Here is an 18,990-nt window from a genome sequence, read left to right as displayed (position 1 = left end):
CATGCCTGCAGGATTCCATAGGAAAGGCCAACACCTGTCAAACTAATTCATGGAATAATCTAAAGAAGCATGCATGTATGGTTTTGATAAGGGAACGAAATGCAGAGAAATTGACCTTAATTGAGAGATGGGTGCTAACCTAAGCATTTCACTTGGTTTGGCCTGAAATCACAAGTCCTCGCCTTGAGAGGTGTGAAACCTCATAATTTATATTGCTTATGTGGGTTGGCTAGGCAAAGAGCCAGCACTCAAACACAAGCATTGCCCTTCGAAAAGATAAATATGTAATAGCAACAGCAAAGCCAAAAAAAGTATAAATGAAAGAAACGTGAAATATTTTATGCCCATAGAATTGATTATTTCAATCATAAAGTTAGTCTCCAAAATAAAATGGTCTTTTAACATGTAATAGAGAAGCACCTGGGAACAATGGGCCAGCTCTGTTGCAGAACTGACATCTAAAACAAAAGATAATGAATGAACTTGCTAATCTTACCACCATGAAAACTGAAAGGTTAATAAGAACTCCTCTACCACAGAGATCTAGAAATAAGTTTTGAGAGAATTAGGCCCACTAGCGCCCGACCCTCTGAAGCCATCTGAATTCAATCACCTGGATTGCATCTACTTGATTCAAACAGATGAGCCTAACCCTGAATTTCAAGAGAAGGCCCAAAGAACCCCCAGATGGTCCTTGCTAATATGCCCTCTGGAAAATTTAGAAGGAAAACCTTCAAAATAGCCAGTATTTGTGCAAAATGTTTTCAAATCTGGTCACTTTCTTTTCAGCCCCCTGTGGAATCTGGGATGATCTTGTATGAAGCAGAGTTGTTGCATTTTGCTGAAGATCTGAAGAAATGGAAGGAGAGATATATTGTGATCAGGAATGACTATGAAGTGCAGAGCTTTGAGAGCAAAGAGGTAAAGCTACTCTAGGGTGACCAGATGTCCCGATATTCAGCTATATAAGCTTCGTCTTATATAGTTATCTGTTATCCCCCCCATCCTCTGTCCCAATTTTTCACACTTGCTATCTGGTCACTCTAAGCTTCACTCTCACATGTTACTGCTGCAGTTTGGAGTTGGTAACATATGACTGGGTCTGTTGCACCTCATTCTTTCTGTTTGATTTTAAAAAAATTACTGAACTCAATATTCTGAAACTTGTTGATAATCTGAATAGGAGTGGATTCTAGGTTAACGCAGATGCTGTTTTATTACAAATGGATCAACTTCTGTCCTCAGATAAGCAGGTGCAACATCCATTAAGCACTTTTCATTTATCAAATGTTTTGCAAGTATTTACAATTAATCTTCACAACACTTCTGTCTTCCCCATATATATCCATCTATCAACATTTCTAAGGTGTCTATCACTGTAGTACCAAACCAGCGTTTCTGGAACTGCAATTTAACTAGCAATTTATCTGCTGATTCCCATATACAACTGTGCAGCTTTCTGTTTAGCTGGAACGTTGGCCCTGCAATAGTACCAATGTCCAAACTAGTTTTAGCCATCAAACTAAGTAGATATAGCTTGAAAGTTTCACAATGCCAGATAAGCAGTACTAAAGGGCTTTTTTGTACACATTTTGCTGACCTTTTTACACTTAAACATTATTCAGATTTGATGCTTTCAGGAAATAGATCTGAATTTAGCCCACCAAAACTGCTGTCTTTAGGGAGGATCTATATACGAGTTCAGGGGCGGGCAAAGTTTTTGGCCTGAGGGCCACATCAGGTTTCCAAAATTGTATGGAGGGCCAGTTAGGGGAGTCTGTGCCTCCCCATACAGCCAGGCGTGGCCCGACCCCTATCCAACGCCCCCTGCTTCTCGCCCTCTGATGGCCCCCCCGGGACTCCTACCTCATCCACCACCCTCTACTCCCTGTCCCCTGACCACCCCTGGACCCTTCGCCCCTGACTACTCCCCGCTGCCCCATCCAACCCCCCCCACTCCCTTCCCCCTTACCGCGCTGCCTGGAACACTGGTGGCTGGCAGTGCTACAGCCGCGCTGCCAAACGGGAGCCAACCATGCCACCGCGCAGCACAGAGCACTGGGTCAGGCTGGGCTCTGCAGCTGTGCTGCCCCAGGAGCTCGCAGACCCCTCGCCCAGAGCATTGCGTCGTCGGCGCAGTGAGCTGAGGCTGCGGGGGAGGGGGAATAGCAGGGGAGGGGCCGGGGGCTAGTCTCCCAGGGCCAGGAGCTATGAGGCAGGGCAGGAGGGTCCCTCCAGATGTGGCCCGCGGGCAGTCGTTTGCCCACCTCTGTACTAGTTCCATGTAAATGAATTGGGGATATGTTATAGACTGAGACTACTATTTTTAAAATCTTTATTTTGATCTTTCTCTCTCATGTACGTCCCCCACCAGGCTTACCAGAAGGGAGTCAGCCCTAAATATCGTATCCTTCCTGCAGGAGGCAAAGTACTGACCTTAGAAGATGATTACAATTTGCTGTCTGATAAGCATTTTCCAGACCCAGTTGGTAAGCATTGTCAAAAACTGAAATGCGATATTTCAACTTTTTTCCACAAAGTCTTTTTTTAGACCTTGAGGCTATGTTTTAAGCAACGTAACAGAAGATGGATGCTCCATGTTTTCCATTATCGAAACATAATTCCAGAAGACCACATGCTACATGCTGCTATTTAATGAATAAGTACTGGATACTTGTCATGCTGTCACTACAAAATAGTTTTGTGAACTGCACAAAGCAAAACCACAAGCAGACTAGAAAATACCTCTTCTATGTTTTACTTATCCCCATCATTGGATGTCAGTTGTTTCCCTTTACAGGCACTTGATTGAGTGTCCTACACACACATAGAAGGGAAGTTATTAATTGTAGATACAGTGGAGTCGCATCATACACACATTTTACTTACGTGAATTCAACTATACGCGCTTGACAAAAAAAAGAAAAATAACAATAACTCCTGGCGGTGGAGTACTGTACAGGAGTCAATGGGAGAGCACTCAGGGGTCAATTTATTGCATCTGGACTAGATGCGATAAATTGACCCCCGCTGGATCGATCGCTGTCCACCGATCCGGTGAGCATCTCGCTGTGCTGAGTGTGATTCTAGTGTTTAAAGATATGTATTTTTCATACAACATGGCCCCTAAACGCAAGCCAACTACTTCATCTGGTGCTCAACCGAAGAAACAGTGATCTGTTCCAACACTGGAGGAAAAACTGGCTGTGTTGGACTTATTGAGAGACAGTATGTCGGTCTCCAACATGGCATGTAAATATGGCTGCAACGAATCTAGCATCCGTGGCATCAAGATTCAAGAGAGAAAAATTCGTCAAGCCGTGGCATCAAGTGCTCCAATAACTGCTAAGGTGACGAGCCAGGTATGTGATAGGACTTTAGTGAAGACTGAAAAGGCATTAAACTTATGGCTGGAAGACATGAACCGTAAACGGGTGCCTATCGATGGCAACATGTTGCGAGAAAAGGCTCTTAGCCTGTATGCGCTGTTCAAACCTCCTGCCGAAGAGGAACAGCCTTCTGATAAGAAGGAATTCAAAGCCAGACAAGGTTGGTTTAACAGTTTTAGGAACCGCTTCAACCTCAAAAATGTGCAGACTACTGGTGAAGCTGCATCTGCCAATGAAGAGACAGCAAAAGCCTACCCTGAACAATTAAAGAAAATCATAGAAGAAAAACGCCATCTTCTGGAACAAGTTTTCAATGCTGACGAGACTAGGCTCTTCTGGCAAAAAAAAAAAAAAAAAAAAAAAAAAATGCCCAACCGCACTTAAGCTTCGAAATCAGAAAGACAAGCCCCTGGCTTCAAAGCAGGTAAAGACCGTGTAACTGTGTTGTTTTGTGGCAATGCAGCTGGGCATTTAATAAAGCTGGGCTTGCTCTACAGGGCTGAAAATCCCCGTACCCTAAAATACAAGAACAAAAATCTCCTGCCTGTGTTCTGGCAATCAAATAAAAAGGCTTGGGTGACGGTAGGATTATTTCTGGATTGGTTCCACAAGTGTTTCATTCCAGAGGCCAAGCAGTACCTTGAAGAGAAAGGTCTTGACTTTAAAGTGTTGCTGATCATAGACAATGCTTCCGGCCATCCTGAGGCACTCCGGTTTACACATAACGACATTGAAGTAGTCTTTCTCCCTTTTTTATTCTTTCTTTTTTCCGTCTCTCTCTCTCTTTAACTATACGCAACTTTCGCCTTACGTGCTGACTTTAGAACCTAACCCCCATGTAAGATGCGACTCCACTGTAATAGCTCCACATTACTTTGTATTGCTTATACACCGCAATGATTTTTCCTCCCATGAAGATGAAGAAAGCTCTAAATCTAAGGGGCCAGATGTGGATTTGGAACAGCTGAGGAGGGGAATAAGGGACACGGGTGTCTTTCCGACGTCTAAGTCTTTTCAGTGCTGCACTAACTTGTGACTATTGGCCCAGGATTGCCAGAGGCAGCATGGTCCTGGAACACCTGCTAATATAAATAAATAATAATAGTAATCACACACCAGCTTTAGGCCATCTGGAGACTCTCCTATACAAAGACTTCCTAGCTGCCTTTTTCTGGCAGGTCTGTCCCCTTTGTGCCAGTCAAAGATCTGGCTTTGTGAGTTTAACATCTTTACTCCAAGCAAAGTCTCTAAAGAGACTGTAAATGGAATTCCCAGTTGCACACTGCAAAACATAGATACAATGACTTTTATTCTACTTAACTATAAATGGTGTTCTACAATATCTGTGTGAACAATAAGCTGGTCTAGATAGAAACATAAACTGATGTTTTAAGGGACCTTCTTTGATCTATCCAAGAGCACAGAATTCACAAAGCTTTTAGAAGATAGTGCATCAGGGCTTAAATGGAAGGAAAAGTGTGGGTAAGGAAATGCACACTCTTCCTTTTTACTTAAATATAATTTGCTCAATACATTATACAGAGGAGACAGTAGGGAAAGAAATGAGAATTCCCCCTGCTTAATTATTTTTTTTACTATGAAAACCCTGCTGCCTACCCTTCATAATCCCATCTAAAATTATGAATCTCCAAGGTGCCTAAACTTTTCCCATTTGAGTTGAATACAAACATGTGCCTCTGTAATATGGAAGTGCCACCTGCAGAGATTGCAGGTCCCAAGCATGCAATGCGGCAACCTGATCTGAATGCCCATTTTCTTGGATCAAGAAGATCTGTATTTTTCCTAGGCCTGACCTCCATGATAAAGAAGAAATGTTGTTTGAGAACCTTAATGGATTTATTTCTCCTATAGCTTTAATCACAAGGTAAAATGTTTTTTTAAACTGGCTGGAAAAGCCCAGAAACTTGTTTTAAACCAGATATTTCTCTGTGTGTGTGTGTGTGTGTGTGTGTTTGTTTGTTTATTTATTTATTTAGCTTCTAATGAGAAGGAAAATGCCCAGGCATTTGTTCTCCTGCCAAAAGAGTTTCCAGTTTACCTGTGGCAGCCCTACCTCAGACACAGCTACTACTGTTTTGAGGATCCAGAAGCTCAGAAACAATTTAGTGCAGTGTTGAACGACTGTGTCAGACACTTAAACCAAGGTAAGTACAACAATGGCTTCCTGTTGTGTACCCATTACTTTTGGTTAAGCCTTATTATCCTACTGTAAGATCCATCTTGTGGAAAAATAAAATATTATGGGAGTCCCATTCTCTTCTCAGAGGTGCTTCCTTGCAAGTGCCTTGAGTAAAACCTATATTAATGTAGATCATTTTCTTTCAGTGCTGCAGCTAAATCTGGTTAAAGTTAAACTATATTTTAGCAAGTCCGAGCACGTTGCATTTTAATAGGATTCAAGCAGTTATTCAACATGGCTTTTAACAGTTGTAGTGTGCTTGGATGCAAAACATGTTAGCCTCTTTGAAATGGTGTTCCAATCCCTCATGGGAATTTAAAACCTGTATCATAAAGTAAAACTATCCAAAAAGTTTATTGGACTCCTGCTGTATTATGTATACGTGGTCTAATGGACATATGATGTATGCTGGCAGCAAGATGAGAATCTGATGCATGCTATTTCACAGTGTTTTAACACTATAAACATTTTTGCTCAAATGTTATAGGAATCGTATGTTAGCGATCATATTGAGATAATTATGGTGCATCAATGATGGTTAGAATTTGTTTTCTTTTTTTCTCAATATTTGGGACTAAAGGCTTTTTTAAAATTATGAGTTCACTATGAGTATAATTGGTGGTAGTATTTTTTTACGTTGACTTCAGTGGAAGCAGAATCAGTATCTGCAAAAAAGAAATGATTTTAAAATCTTCGAGATAGCTGTACTGAGGTGGATATCCAAAGGGAGTGAATGCCACAACAAAAGGATTACTATATCAAATGCTTGTTTACTTGTTGTTCTAGGTTGTAAAGATAAAACCCCTGGAAGATGGCTGGGGCCAAAGCACAGATAATGGTCAGAGCAAGACTTAATGAATAATGATCAAATATAGGCAGATCCCTCACTGTCCAAAAATTAAACTGGATTACCTTAAAACAGGCAGCCACTGAAGAGAATATAGGGTCCACATTTATCTATAGGGTCTTTATTGCATCATGCCTGAAAGTTCTCTCTTGAAAGTTGTGCTTGCTTTGCAATTACAACAAAAGTAAAATGTTTGCTGGTTTACAGTGAGGTGTCATTTGAGGATACTTCTTAAAGGCTTGCCGAAAAGATGAAGTCCTGACCTCATCAGTTTCATAAGGAGTTCTTAGAACTGCTAATGGTTTTCATAGGGCAGTATTAAGAGGTTACAATACTGTCCAGGGATCGGCAACCTTTCAGAAGCGGTGTGCCGAGTCTTCATTTATTCATTCTAATTTAAGGTTTTGAGTCCCAGTAATACATTTTAACATTTTTAGTAGGTCTCTTTCTGTAAGTCTATAATATATAACTAAACTATTGTTGTATGTAAAGTAAATAAGGTTTTTAAAATGTTTAAGAAACTTCATTTAAAATTAAATTAAAATGCAGAGCCCCCCAGACAGGTAGCCAGGACCCAGGTAGTGTGAGTGCCACTGAATCAGCTCTCGTGCTGCCTTTGGCACGTGTGGTAGGTTGCCTACCCCTGGTATAGTCACTACTGAAAAATTTCAGCATTTATCAGCTTCCATGTAGTGCTATTGAAGACCTCAGTATTTCTATATATTTAAGATTAGAAGTAGCTGCAGTATCTCAGCTACCACTGTTTGGTAATTGTTGGTAAATGTCTAAATTCTAGTGGTGAATGTATGTGAAGTTTCAACTGCATAAACATTGGCTGAAGGTACAATATTATTGATTATTTTTTCTGCAGGAACCCTTCTGAAAATACTAGGGTATTGCATGTTAATGATCCAAAACATTGCAGCTTACAGGAACAATTACGCACTGGGTTTTTTGGGGGGGCCATTAGTGCAAAATACTGCTGATATTTTCTCATGAGAAAAATGAGTTTTGACCGTTAGTATCTAAAGAAGTGACCAAGGGACAAAAAAGTTCATTTAACAGCAAAAGACAGCTTCATTCCTGTCTTCGTTCAGGGCTCAGTCCCACTTCTCACTTACTGAGATGTATATTGCAACATGTGTTTAACTAATTTTTTTAAGATACGCAACTGTTTGCACCCATGAACTCAATGGTGGTCATAGGCAGATGCTACCTTTGCAGCCACATAAACCCATGAACACCGGGGGGCTACATGCCTCACCAGCAAATAGATGTCATGGATTCTCTCAGGTTCTGCAGCCTTCCTCGAAGTTCCTGGTGTGGGTGGTCAGGCCTAACGGTTAGAGTCAGGAGCATGGAACCTAAGCTGGGTCAGACCGAGGTGCCAACTCAAGGGTCAGAGATGGAGACACAGTCAGGTACCAAGCCAGGGGTCAGAGCTGAAGTCAGCATCCAGGGTAGGTTATAGGAGCAGGGACTTGGAGCAAGGCAGGAAAGCAGGAACTGGGAACAGACCAGGTCTGGGATGAGGAGGGCAGGAATGGACAGGAACAGGCTGGGAGTCAGGATTGAGGAGTCAGGCAAATAAGCAGGGTCCATAGCACCAGCTCATCAGGGATTCACCTAGTTGCTCAGACAACTTCCTGTGCCTCTTTCAGGTTTAAGTAGTGCAACTCAGCCAATCCGTGGGGCTGGACTTCTCCCCCAATCAGGAGCTTCATGGCTGGGGTCCTTTGTGAGCTAGAGCTTTGGTAGTCCCCTTTTCTACTGGTTCAGGTGAGCTGCTGGGTGGCAGCCCCAGTGTGAACATTGCCTGGGGATCTAGGGTTCAAGGCCTATGATCCCTTGTACCTCCTTTCTCTTCCTTCCTTGCTCATTTGCAAGTTGTACCAAATTTAGTAAGACACCAGCAAGAGGATTTTTCTCTGTTCTCTGGTTACCTTGTACAGATCTGGGTAAGCTGCACTTCTCTACACAGGTGATGATATATTAGTGACTAAAAGCCTAATGTAGACACGACCGCAGTCACAGGAAGCATAAAGATTTACCAAATTAGGGCCAGTTTTATATATGTGAAAGGCCTCTGTTTCGGAGGAACACATATACACTTAGCACTTTCAAGTGTCTTGAAACTATAAAACTTCAACAAATATTTCATGTATAGCTGCCATCTGAAGCCAATTTCCCACAGCATTCTTAAAAGGAAAGTTTCTCCTTGTGGTTTATAATTCTGATTAGTCTGCTCTTTTAGCTGTGATCATGCAATACAAAAGTGCTCCAAACTAAAAAGCAATACTTTGGTTCTACAGCGAGTTACAGAATTCACAATAGGGATAGAATAATGTTTTCCTGGCATTGTGTAAGTCTTCTGTGACTTGGATCTTTGTAAGTTTTTGGATTTTGTTTTCCTTCTTCTTGCACAAGTATTAACAGACTTGACAGGGCTTTTGGCAGCCTCCATTCTTAACTTAAGTTCACCATGTGCTTTAGGGGACAATCCTGCATTGGCAGATGATGGGAGTAGGTGACCCAATAGGTCTTTTCCATCTTAATGTGTGTGATTCAGTGTTTTATCATATTTCACACATTTCAGCTGTTGCTGATATATGTGCCTGTTCCATGATTTCTTGCTTGTCTCTCTCCTCTTTCCTGAGGTCAGGCTTTTATCTGATAAAAGATTTTTAATGAACACCAAGGCATTTTTACCAAGGCACATTACATCTGGTTTATTCCCACTCAAGAAACGTATTTGCTAAAAGCAAATCAGAATAAAACGTATCATTGTTCCAGTAGAAGAGCCCGCACATTAAAAACTAAGTAAATTGTAAACTAACGTTACATAATTCTTATAATCTTGCATGCAGTTCCTTGTGAACTCATCATTAACAGAAAATGTTGCACTGACCAGCACCCAAAGAACCTTAACTCCTCCCTTGGAGAAAACATTCCTAACAGTTATTTGAGGGAGGAATATTGGTTTATATGCTTTCTCTCTTCTTTGGAAGTCACGGAATCCGTTACTTCCATGACCTTTGTGACTAAATCGCAGCCTTAACAATGATTCACTTAAAGTACTGGGCATCAGAACATCTTTTACTAAGATAAGGAGAATTAGTCAAGGCACCATTCTCCCCTAATCTTCTCAAAAAGTGCTAGGTAGCTTTAACTTTTGCCAGGAGAGCTGTTAGAAAATGGCACCAGGTATCTAGATGCAATGTGTTATCTGAAATTGCCATGCTATTTTCCTGCAAAATGCCACTGGGAGTTCTCAGCTGAGTTTATAATGCTGTTTTATAGGTGAAAATTCTGTAGTTTGTTTTTTGAAGTGTTTGTTTTCTTCCAAGACACAAAGTTAATTCCTTCATGCACACTGTTTCTTGTAGAGTGTGGAGCTGCAGTGAGTCAGCATGTCGTCTTGACAAGGGAGTGTTGCTGGATTTCCTTTTCTAAACTGTTTTAACTGTTTCAGCTTTTTCATTTTTTTGGTCAGAATTCATAGAGTCCAAGGAATAATTACAGTGGGATTTACTGATCACTGTTTCTAGATATGAATCAGCTCAATAGATCATGTTTTCTCTTCCAAAAACCAGTTCCTATTGGTGCTGGTGTGTTTGCCCTTCATTTATGCTGATCCATGAGGCTTTCAGGTGATAAGGATCAAGCCTGGTGTACACTAGGAAATTAGGTTAGTATAACTAGGTTGCTCAGGGCTGTGGAAAATCCATGTCTGTGAGCAACACAGTTAAACTGATCTAAACCCTGATGTATACAGCTCTAGGCTGGCTGGAGAATTCTCCAATCAACCTAGCTACAGCCTCTTGGGGGCATGGAGTACCTACGCCAATGGGAGAACTTCTCCAATCGGCATAGGTAGCATCTTCACTGAAGCACTACCAGCACAGCTGCAGTGGTGCAGCATTTTAAGTGTAGACAAGCCCTCAGATTTGAAGTAATCTGATTTTCTTCATTATCAGTGGTTTGGTTACAACTTTTGCACCTTTTCTGAGTCCAATTCAGCTTCAGTTAAAGAATATTTAAAAATGTTGGGAGTGACTGAACCAGTCAGAACCAGCCATTGTACCAAATAAAACCCCCACTTCAGAACTTGCTGTATGCTTTGCTTTTTTGAAGCAGTCTCCTTTGGCAAATTCAAAACTGTTTGAGACATATGAGTGTAGTAATCAGTCAGCGGTAGGGATCAAAATGCGAGTTGTCCAACTAGATCTTTATAACATAGATCTACTTTGTCAGCTTTCTGGATACATCAGGTTTTATTTTGAGGGCAAATCAAATGCAACTTGATGTTAAGCTATACTTGCTTTCACTTCTCGTTTTTTTTTTTTTTGGTTGTTTTTTGAAACCAGTATATTTCAAAGTCTGTATCATACTCTTTCTAGTTCCTTTTCACCACTGCTAATTGAAGTCTCTGGCAAAAGTGACAAATGTCTGATTGGCTTCACTGGTGCAGAATAAATCTCTAGCACCAGTTGGTGTGGGAGAGTAGTCAAGGTAAACAGGGCTGTCCCTAGCTATTTTGGTGCCCTATGCAGCCCCCCGTGGGGGGGCTGTGTGGGGCCCCAGGCCTCCATGGGGGGGAGTAGAGGGGGCTGGCCCAAGGCCTCTGCCGGAGCGGGGGGGCGGCGGTAGTGCAGCTGACGCTCCGGGGCCCTTTAAATCCCCACCGGAGCCCCGCTGCCGCTACCCCAGGGCTTTAAATTGATGTCTGGGAAAGCCGGTCCCGGTACGGCGCACCTGCTCTTGCTGGTACGCTGTACCAGGGTGTACTGGCTTACTTTCACCCTCTGCTCACCAGTAGTATGAAAGAGGTGGTAGGCTGACTTTAAATTATATTGGTACAATGCCACAAACATGCAAAAAACTCCCTCTACTATCTTTCCTTGTTCCACCTACAGTTTAATAACTAAGGAATGCAGTGGCTTCTTGGGTAAGGTTGCCACCTTTCTAATGGCTGGTAACTGGACCCTTGAGGTCTGCCCTATGCTTCACCTTTTTCCCCCAAGGCCACACCCCTGCTCTGCTTCTTCCCCTAGGCCCTGTCCCCTTCTCTACCTCCTCTCCCCAGGCCCTGCCATGTTCCACCTCTCTTCCCCCAGCCCCGCCCCCCGATAAAAACACCAGACATCAGGGCTTGTCAAATGGCACCTGGATGCACAAGCTGAAACCTGGACTATCCAGATGAAAACCGAATGGGTGGCAACCTTGTACTCAGCATTGCAACACTTAACTGATTTAGGGGCTTAAATCTCATTTTCAAAAGGGATTTAGGCACTTAAGAGCCAAAATCCCATTGGCAGTTGACATTTCACAAACGAAGCATAGACTTTAAATCAGTTAGGTGTTGCAGTGATGAATGCTGCAACACCTAAATACTTTTAAAAATCTGGGCCTAAGAGCTTAATTGAAGCCCACTGAAATTAATGGGAGTCTTTCTGTTGACTTCAATGGGCACTGGATGAGGTGCTAAATGAAAATGTATCTGGATTAATTTTACCTTCAGAATATTCTCAAGTGAAAGAAATGGCTTTGTATACTATGAAAGAGGATTTCTAAAGGAGTTAACGAAATATGACACACAGGTCAACCACAAAACATATTTTGCAAAGGAGGCTTTTTCAAAGCCAACATTTATCAGAGTAATATTAGTGGGACAGAGTAAAATGGCATAACGGTGAGTCTTGAGAAATTAAGACAGTAATTCTTGGCCTCTTCCCTTTTTCTGAGATTTGGTGAATCAGATCAAATTTAACCTTAGAGGCTTTGTTCCTCACTAATAAGGCATAAAAGTCAGTATAGTCGTTTCAGGGAAGGTAAAGTCAAAATGCACTGGAGAAGAAACATTATTTTCTGGTTGCAGTATTACACAATTATGTCTACTTCATTATTTTATATGGCACTCAGAATATTTTCCCAGAGTCACTACATTTATTTTCTTTAAGCAACATTGAAATGAAACATTATTTTTTTTCTAGATTTAATTCACATAGAGTTTTTGTTTTTGTTTCAAAAGTACAAATGAGCTGGGCAAAAGGATGATAGTCATGTGAGAGATTTGGGATCGGGATTGACCTGGGGACTCTCACTCCTTGACCTAGTTGAGGTTGGAGAATGTTAATATTACACTAAATGCAGGAGTATAACGGTTCTAATTTTAGTGAATGTATAGCTTCACTCAATACTTGCAAAATTACCCACTTGAGAATTTGTGATAAATAACTGATTCAGAAATAAAATGATAGTATTGGTTAATAAACTTGTGTCCTAATATGCAGTGGTGGTGTAGCCATGTTGGTCCCAGGCATTAAAAAGTCAAAATAGGTGAGGCAATATCTTTTATTGGACCAACTTCTGTTGGTGAGAGAGGCACAGTTTCGTGCGCACAGAACTCTTGCTTTTGAGCTTACACAGAGCTCTTCTTCAGCTAGCCTGAAGACACTTGTCTCTCACCAACAGAAGTTAGTTCATTAAAAGAATACTGCTTCACCCACTTTGTCTGCCTTATATCCTAATACTCATTTGTCATTGATTGGCCTGACACAACTGACAACAGAAAGGAGAACTATTTGACTACTAGTATGATATGTGGTTTTTACTTTCCCAGTGTACATTTTGGATTGTGGGTGGAGGAAGAAGTTAACCACCATTTACTAATTAAAAGCAAATCGTTCCAAGGCTCCACGGAACTTAGATCTCTGTCACAGTTGCACCTTTTCCATGCAGTTTTGAAAGAGGCTGCTCTTCCGTTAAAACCGCCATTTTACTAGCCCATTGCTGGACCTTCTCCTGTTCTGTGAGAAATCACTTGCTATTGTGATGCACTTCATGTTGTTAAAAATGGAAAAAACCCTGTACACTCAGTGCTGGTATCTAAAGAAGTCTGACTGAGCGGGGAAAAAGCTGTTAGTGTAATTCTGAGAGACTCTAAGTTAGGGCAGACCCTTCAAGATTTAATATTCCCATAGCAGACATGATACATCTCATCTTGATAACCATCATCATGATACAGGAAACCCAATGACTTTCAAAAACACATACCACTGTCTAGCATTTGACCCTACTTGACAAGATATAAAGAAATATGATAAGATAATGGAGCTGAATGTACTCTGACTGCTATGTAGGGAATGTTCATATACTGGCCAAAATTTGGGAGCAAGGGGAGGGGAGATAAGATGATCTCAGATTTTTTCCATTACAAAACTCTACAGTTCCCATATATTCAAACTATTTTTCCTCTGAGTAATTACTCAGGCTGGCAGGTGTTTTTCCTCATTTATTTCTGTTTGTCTTAAGTGACATGTTTTTAATTCCTGTAATATGTCTCAGCATCTCCTGGGACATAATACAAGATAATGATTTAAACTGTCACTTCAGTCAGGGTTGTAAACAGGAGATATTTAAAGGCTGTGTTTATGTGATAAGTGGGCTAGGTCAGGAGAAATGCTGACTTTCCCCAGACATTTTCTTCTCTTTCCCTACTGCTTTCTGCACATCTCAGACTTTCATCCCTTTCCTACCCCTTTCCTCAAAGAGCACGCTCCATCCTTCTCAAAAGCTTCTTATGTACAACACATGATCACCCATGTATAATGCAAAATAGTTAAGTGTCCAAAATGACTTTGGAAAGTATTTTGGAGTCCTTATGCTGCAAACAAGGCAATGTTTCCTGGCAAGAACAGCTGAAGACAGGAATTTTCATGTTGCTTCTGTTAGGTGAAATGATCCAGAAGACATCAGTAAGGAAATTTTAAAAAGCCCATAGTGTGTTTAAAGCTACAATCTAGGATTCTGTGTGTGGATAAAGACCAAGAATAAGACTGATTTAATGCTTCCTGGTTTTGTTGCTCTGCAACATCAATTAGTTCAAAGTACATTAGGATTTGTTTTTGCTTTCCCTCTGACTTTCCTGGTTAAGTGGGAGGTGTACTCCTTCTGAAAGGTCAAGACTATTAACATGCATAAAACTCACATTGTGATTACATTCTGCCTACTTGACCCCAATATGTTGGAATTTATTTCTTCTGTCTTCAAACTATTATGAGGTATGGTGCACTGCCAAAAAAACTGCCATATTCTATCTGAGAGGTGGCCGTATTTCAATGGCTGGTGAAATTATTCCCCTGTGTATATGTCTGGCTATATCCAGGCTAAAAATTCATAACTTTGAGTGGGAGCCATGTGCATGTCTATCACTGGAATATGGCAGCTAGGTAGTAAAAACATTTTGGGATCCTTTGGGATGAAAGGCATTGTGTAAATGTCAGACTTTATTCTATAGGTATATAACGTATTGGTGTTTTTACTCTGAAACACAAAGGCAGTGCTCCCAAATGATGGGAGTAACTTGGAATCTCTCTAGGATAGTCAAGTCCAAAAAATGCGTGCTTTGCTGTTCTCTGCAGGAACTTGCATTACAAGACTTCATTTGCTATAAATACAGCATGTTATTGCAGGGCTGTATCCTGTTTGGAAGTGACCTCATCTAGTTTCTGTTAGTGGTTAGTGGTCTTTTACCACATGATCTATGAATAACGTGATAGTGTATTGCCATTAGAGAAACATCAGCATTGTATTATTGATGCTTCATGTATCCAAACCACTCTGCTTCATTACTGTTTCATGTACTATATGCTGGGTAACAGCATGAGAGCGAGAGAACTCAGTGTTTCTAAAACTAAAGTCTTTATGAAGAGAAATATTTACAGAGATGCTGCAATGGCAACTAGTGTTGAAACCATGTGCAAACAGACTGGCTTTCTGGTACTTCCTTCAAACTCTTCCCTCCTGCATATTGTGCTGCTCCTGCCAAGTTCATACAGGTTGCTACATCTTTCCTTACAACAATTGTTGTTGTATCTTTTGTGCAAGCATTTGCTGACTTGCTGGGCCAGAGGTTACTTGTACATAGCTCAATGTAGGGACATGGTCTTTACCATAAGCCCGTTGCAGCCTGTTAGGCCCCACAGTCTGTTAAGTGTTGGTCCTTGAACCAGTCTCCCGCTTTTTGTTTGTGTTTTTGCAGGTGATGGGGGACTTGCTTCAACCGTGTTGCTGCCTTTATTCTGTTGGATGGTTGTAAGGGCCTGGGGGTGCAATCCAGACCAGTAATGTGTTGTGTCACCACTTGCCCAACAACCCTGGGTGCCAAGTTACAATGCTTTGCTGCTGTAGCTCCCAGCCTGAGATGCTCCCAGCCAGCATACTAGCATGTAGGTCTCAACCTGAGTTACTTCTTTGAGTAGTATCTCTATGGTGCTCCACTTCAGGTGCACATGTGCCTTTTGAGACATTGATCAGACATTTTCAGTTAGTGTCTGTTTGGCCTGTGCATGCACCCTGTGCCTCCTTGTAATGAACATCAAGGCTCCATATGGCTGAACAAGAGAAGCTCCTTTAATTCCATCTCTGCCTGAGATGGAGCCCTAGCATGTCTACCTTGAACATGCTGGGGCTTTTCTATTTTTCTATAGTGGTTAAGATAACTAGCTAGCTTCAAATGCTGCCTCCCCTGCCAAGAGCTATACCTGTGAGCATGGCCACTCTAAATGGATCCATTGCCTGGGGGAGTCCCACATCTCCCAGAAGTGCAGTTTCTGCCTCGCCTTCAAGACCAGGCAAAGAAGAATAGAGAGCTAAACTCAGAGATTTACAGTCTCCAAAGCCTCAACCTCTCAACTCGTTACCGTTGAGTTGGAGGACTCCTCTGCCAGTACCAGTCGGGGCACAAAGTCCTGGAGCTTGAAGTACCCTATGTCAGCAAAAAGGTCAAGCACAGGAATTTGGGACTGGCGGGTTTGAGCTTAGCCCTGCTGTCGGTACCTGTGCATTCAGCCCAGCCATTGGTACCTATGCCTTCAGCACCCTTGGCACCAAGCAAGCAATGGTGCCAGACATCGATGATACTGTTGGCTTCTGCAACCATGTCCTCAGCTTCTGTGTCAGTACCAATCCCCTTCTTGGTACCAAAAGAATGTAGATATACAAAGGACCTCTCAATAATGGATGAAATGGAGTCCCCTCTTCTCACGGGTACGAATTATCTCTCGATACTGAGACCCTGATCTCTGGGGTATGGGGAGCCCACCTCAGTGCCCTCATGATTCAGGGTAGAGGTACAACTCAGGAAACTAATCTCTGCATCAATCTGTTGGAGCTCAGGGCTGTCAGGAACACTTGCCTTCATTACTACCTCTCATTTGGGGCAAATCAATCAGGGTCATGATGGATAACCTATCCTGCATGTTCTATATCAACAAGCAGGGAGAAGCAAGATTTCCCCTCCCAGTGTGCCAAAGTCATGAAACTATGGAACTGGTGCATAGTTCATCAGATCCAAATTTCAGCTTACCTCCCAGGCATTCAGAACACCACAGCCAATGTCCTCAGCAGGCACTTCTCACAAGGCTATGAATGAGAGCTAGACACTCAAATTCTCCACAGTATATTCCAAAGATTGGGACTGCCATAGATGAAGCTCTTTTCCACCTTCAGGAAATGCCCTCTTTTCTGCCCAAAAGGGGGTCTGCGTTGCCATTCCTTGGTAGACGTCTTTCCTCCAGTGCCTCAGATACTAAGGGTGATGAACAAGATCAGACAGGATGGGGCCAAAGTTATCCTTATAGTGCCAGTCTGGCTGAGACAAGCCTTGTGCCCTTACCTGCTTCACCTATGTATCCAACCATAGCTCAAGCTCCCTATCTTTCCTCATCTTCTGTCGTGCGCTTCATCCCAACCTAGTAATTATCCACCTAAGGGTTTCTTGATGGTTCACAGAGTTGGAATCCTCCTGTTCTACAGAAGTTGGGGCAAAAGACATATCTGGCTTCAAGACTAAGCTTGATAAGTTTATGGAGAGGATGGTATGATGGGATAGCCTAATTCTGGCAATTAATTGATCTTTGACTATTAGCGGTAAATATGCCCAATGGCCTGTGATGGGATGTTAAATGGGATGGGATCTGAGTTACTACAGAGAATTCTTTCCTGGGTGTCTGGCTGGTGAGTCTTGCCCACATGCTCGGGGTTCAGCTGATCGCCATATTTGGGGTCGGGAAGGAATTTTTCTCCAGGGCAGATTGGCAGAGACCCTGGGTGTTTTTCGCCGCCTTCTGCAGTGTGGGGCACGGGTCACTTGCTGGAGGATTCTCTGCTCCTTGAAGTCTTTAAACCACGATTTGAGGACTTCAATAGCTCAGACATAGGTTAGGGGCTTGATACAGGAGTGCAGGGGTGAGATTCTGTGGCCTGCATCGTGCAGGAGGTCAGACTAGACGATCATAATGGTCCCTTCTGACCTTAAGGTCTATGATTCTAGGTGTTACTGAATAGTAGAAAGAAGTCAATCCATAATACTTACCTAAAGAAATGGAAGAGATTCTTCCACTGGTGTTGTCATCACTGCCTCCTGCCTGATTTGACGCCATTTTCAGTCACCCTGAATTATTTGTTCGAAATTGGGGTTTTCAGTTAAGGTCCATTTGGCTGCAATATCAGCCTTTCATCTTCCGGTAGAAAGATTCTTCATATTTGCTCACCTAGTATTGTCTAGGTTTATTAAGGGTTTGGGGAATCTCTACCTGCAGATTAGATACCCCACCCCAATCTGGGACCTCAATCTGGTACTCAGTTACCTTATCAGACCTCCATTTGAACCAACGGCAACCTGTTCTCTGCTCCGTGTGTCTATGAAGATGACCTTTGTAGTAACCATCATGTTAGCTCATAGGTTCAGGGACACTGGAGCCTTGATGACGGATTCTACAAGGACAAGGTCTCTTTATGTCCCCACCCTAAATTCTTACCTAGGGTTTTATTGGAGTTCCACCATAATCAATCCAATAGCATGGATTAGGGTGTAATGTTTAGAAAACATATACATTTTCTAAACATTACGCCCTGATCCATGCTATTGGATCCAATTCAGCACTTGGTTATGCAGTACTCTCTTCAGTTCTGGACTCTGTTCCAAAGCTCCTTCCTCCATCTGGGGATACTGCTTGGAAGTCACCTGAAGTGGTGCACCCATAAGGACATGACTCAGAGAAGAAAAAGGGGTTACTCACTTTGTGCAGCAACTAAGGTTCTTCGAGATGTGTCCCCCTATAGGTGCACCACTACCTGCCATCCTTCCCCTCTGCTTTGGACTGTTCCCTAGGGAACGTTTGGGTAGAGAAGAAGAAGAGTGCAGTTCATCCATACACACCCAGTGGTGAGCTGGAGCCAGTTCATATCAGTTCACTGGAACCGGTTGTTAAATTTAGAAGCCCTTTTAGAATCGGTTGTCCAGCATTCTAAAAGGGCTTCTAAATTTAACAACCGGCCAAAAGTGGCGCCTTAGGCGCCGACTCTGTGGGTGCTCCGGGGCTGGAGCCCCGATGGGGAGAATTTGGTGGGTGCAGAGAACCCACGAGCAGCTCCCCACCCGGCCCCAGCTCACCTCCACTCCACCTCCTCCCCTGAATGTGCCACCCCGCTCTGCTTCTCCCCCCCCCTTCCCCCGGCCCTGGTTTCCTGCAAATCAACTGTTCGCGCGG

General features: G+C 42.5%; 1 protein-coding gene across 2 annotated transcripts in view; it reads left to right on the top strand.

Moving 5' to 3' along the window:
• NIBAN1 (niban apoptosis regulator 1) overlaps nt 1-18,990 on the top strand; it is a 116,833-nt gene that overhangs the window by 60,845 nt on the left and 36,998 nt on the right. For both annotated transcript variants that reach the window (XM_038414119.2, XM_043491147.1), the window contains exons 3-5: nt 790-921; nt 2,375-2,489; nt 5,387-5,554. In XM_038414119.2, coding sequence (XP_038270047.1) covers nt 790-921; nt 2,375-2,489; nt 5,387-5,554 — 415 coding nt within the window. The remainder of the gene's footprint in view (nt 1-789; nt 922-2,374; nt 2,490-5,386; nt 5,555-18,990) is intronic.

Source organism: Dermochelys coriacea, chromosome 8 (assembly GCF_009764565.3).
Source record: "Dermochelys coriacea isolate rDerCor1 chromosome 8, rDerCor1.pri.v4, whole genome shotgun sequence".
Taxonomy (NCBI): Eukaryota; Metazoa; Chordata; order Testudines; family Dermochelyidae; genus Dermochelys; species Dermochelys coriacea.
This window is presented reverse-complemented; position numbering and strand designations above follow the sequence as displayed.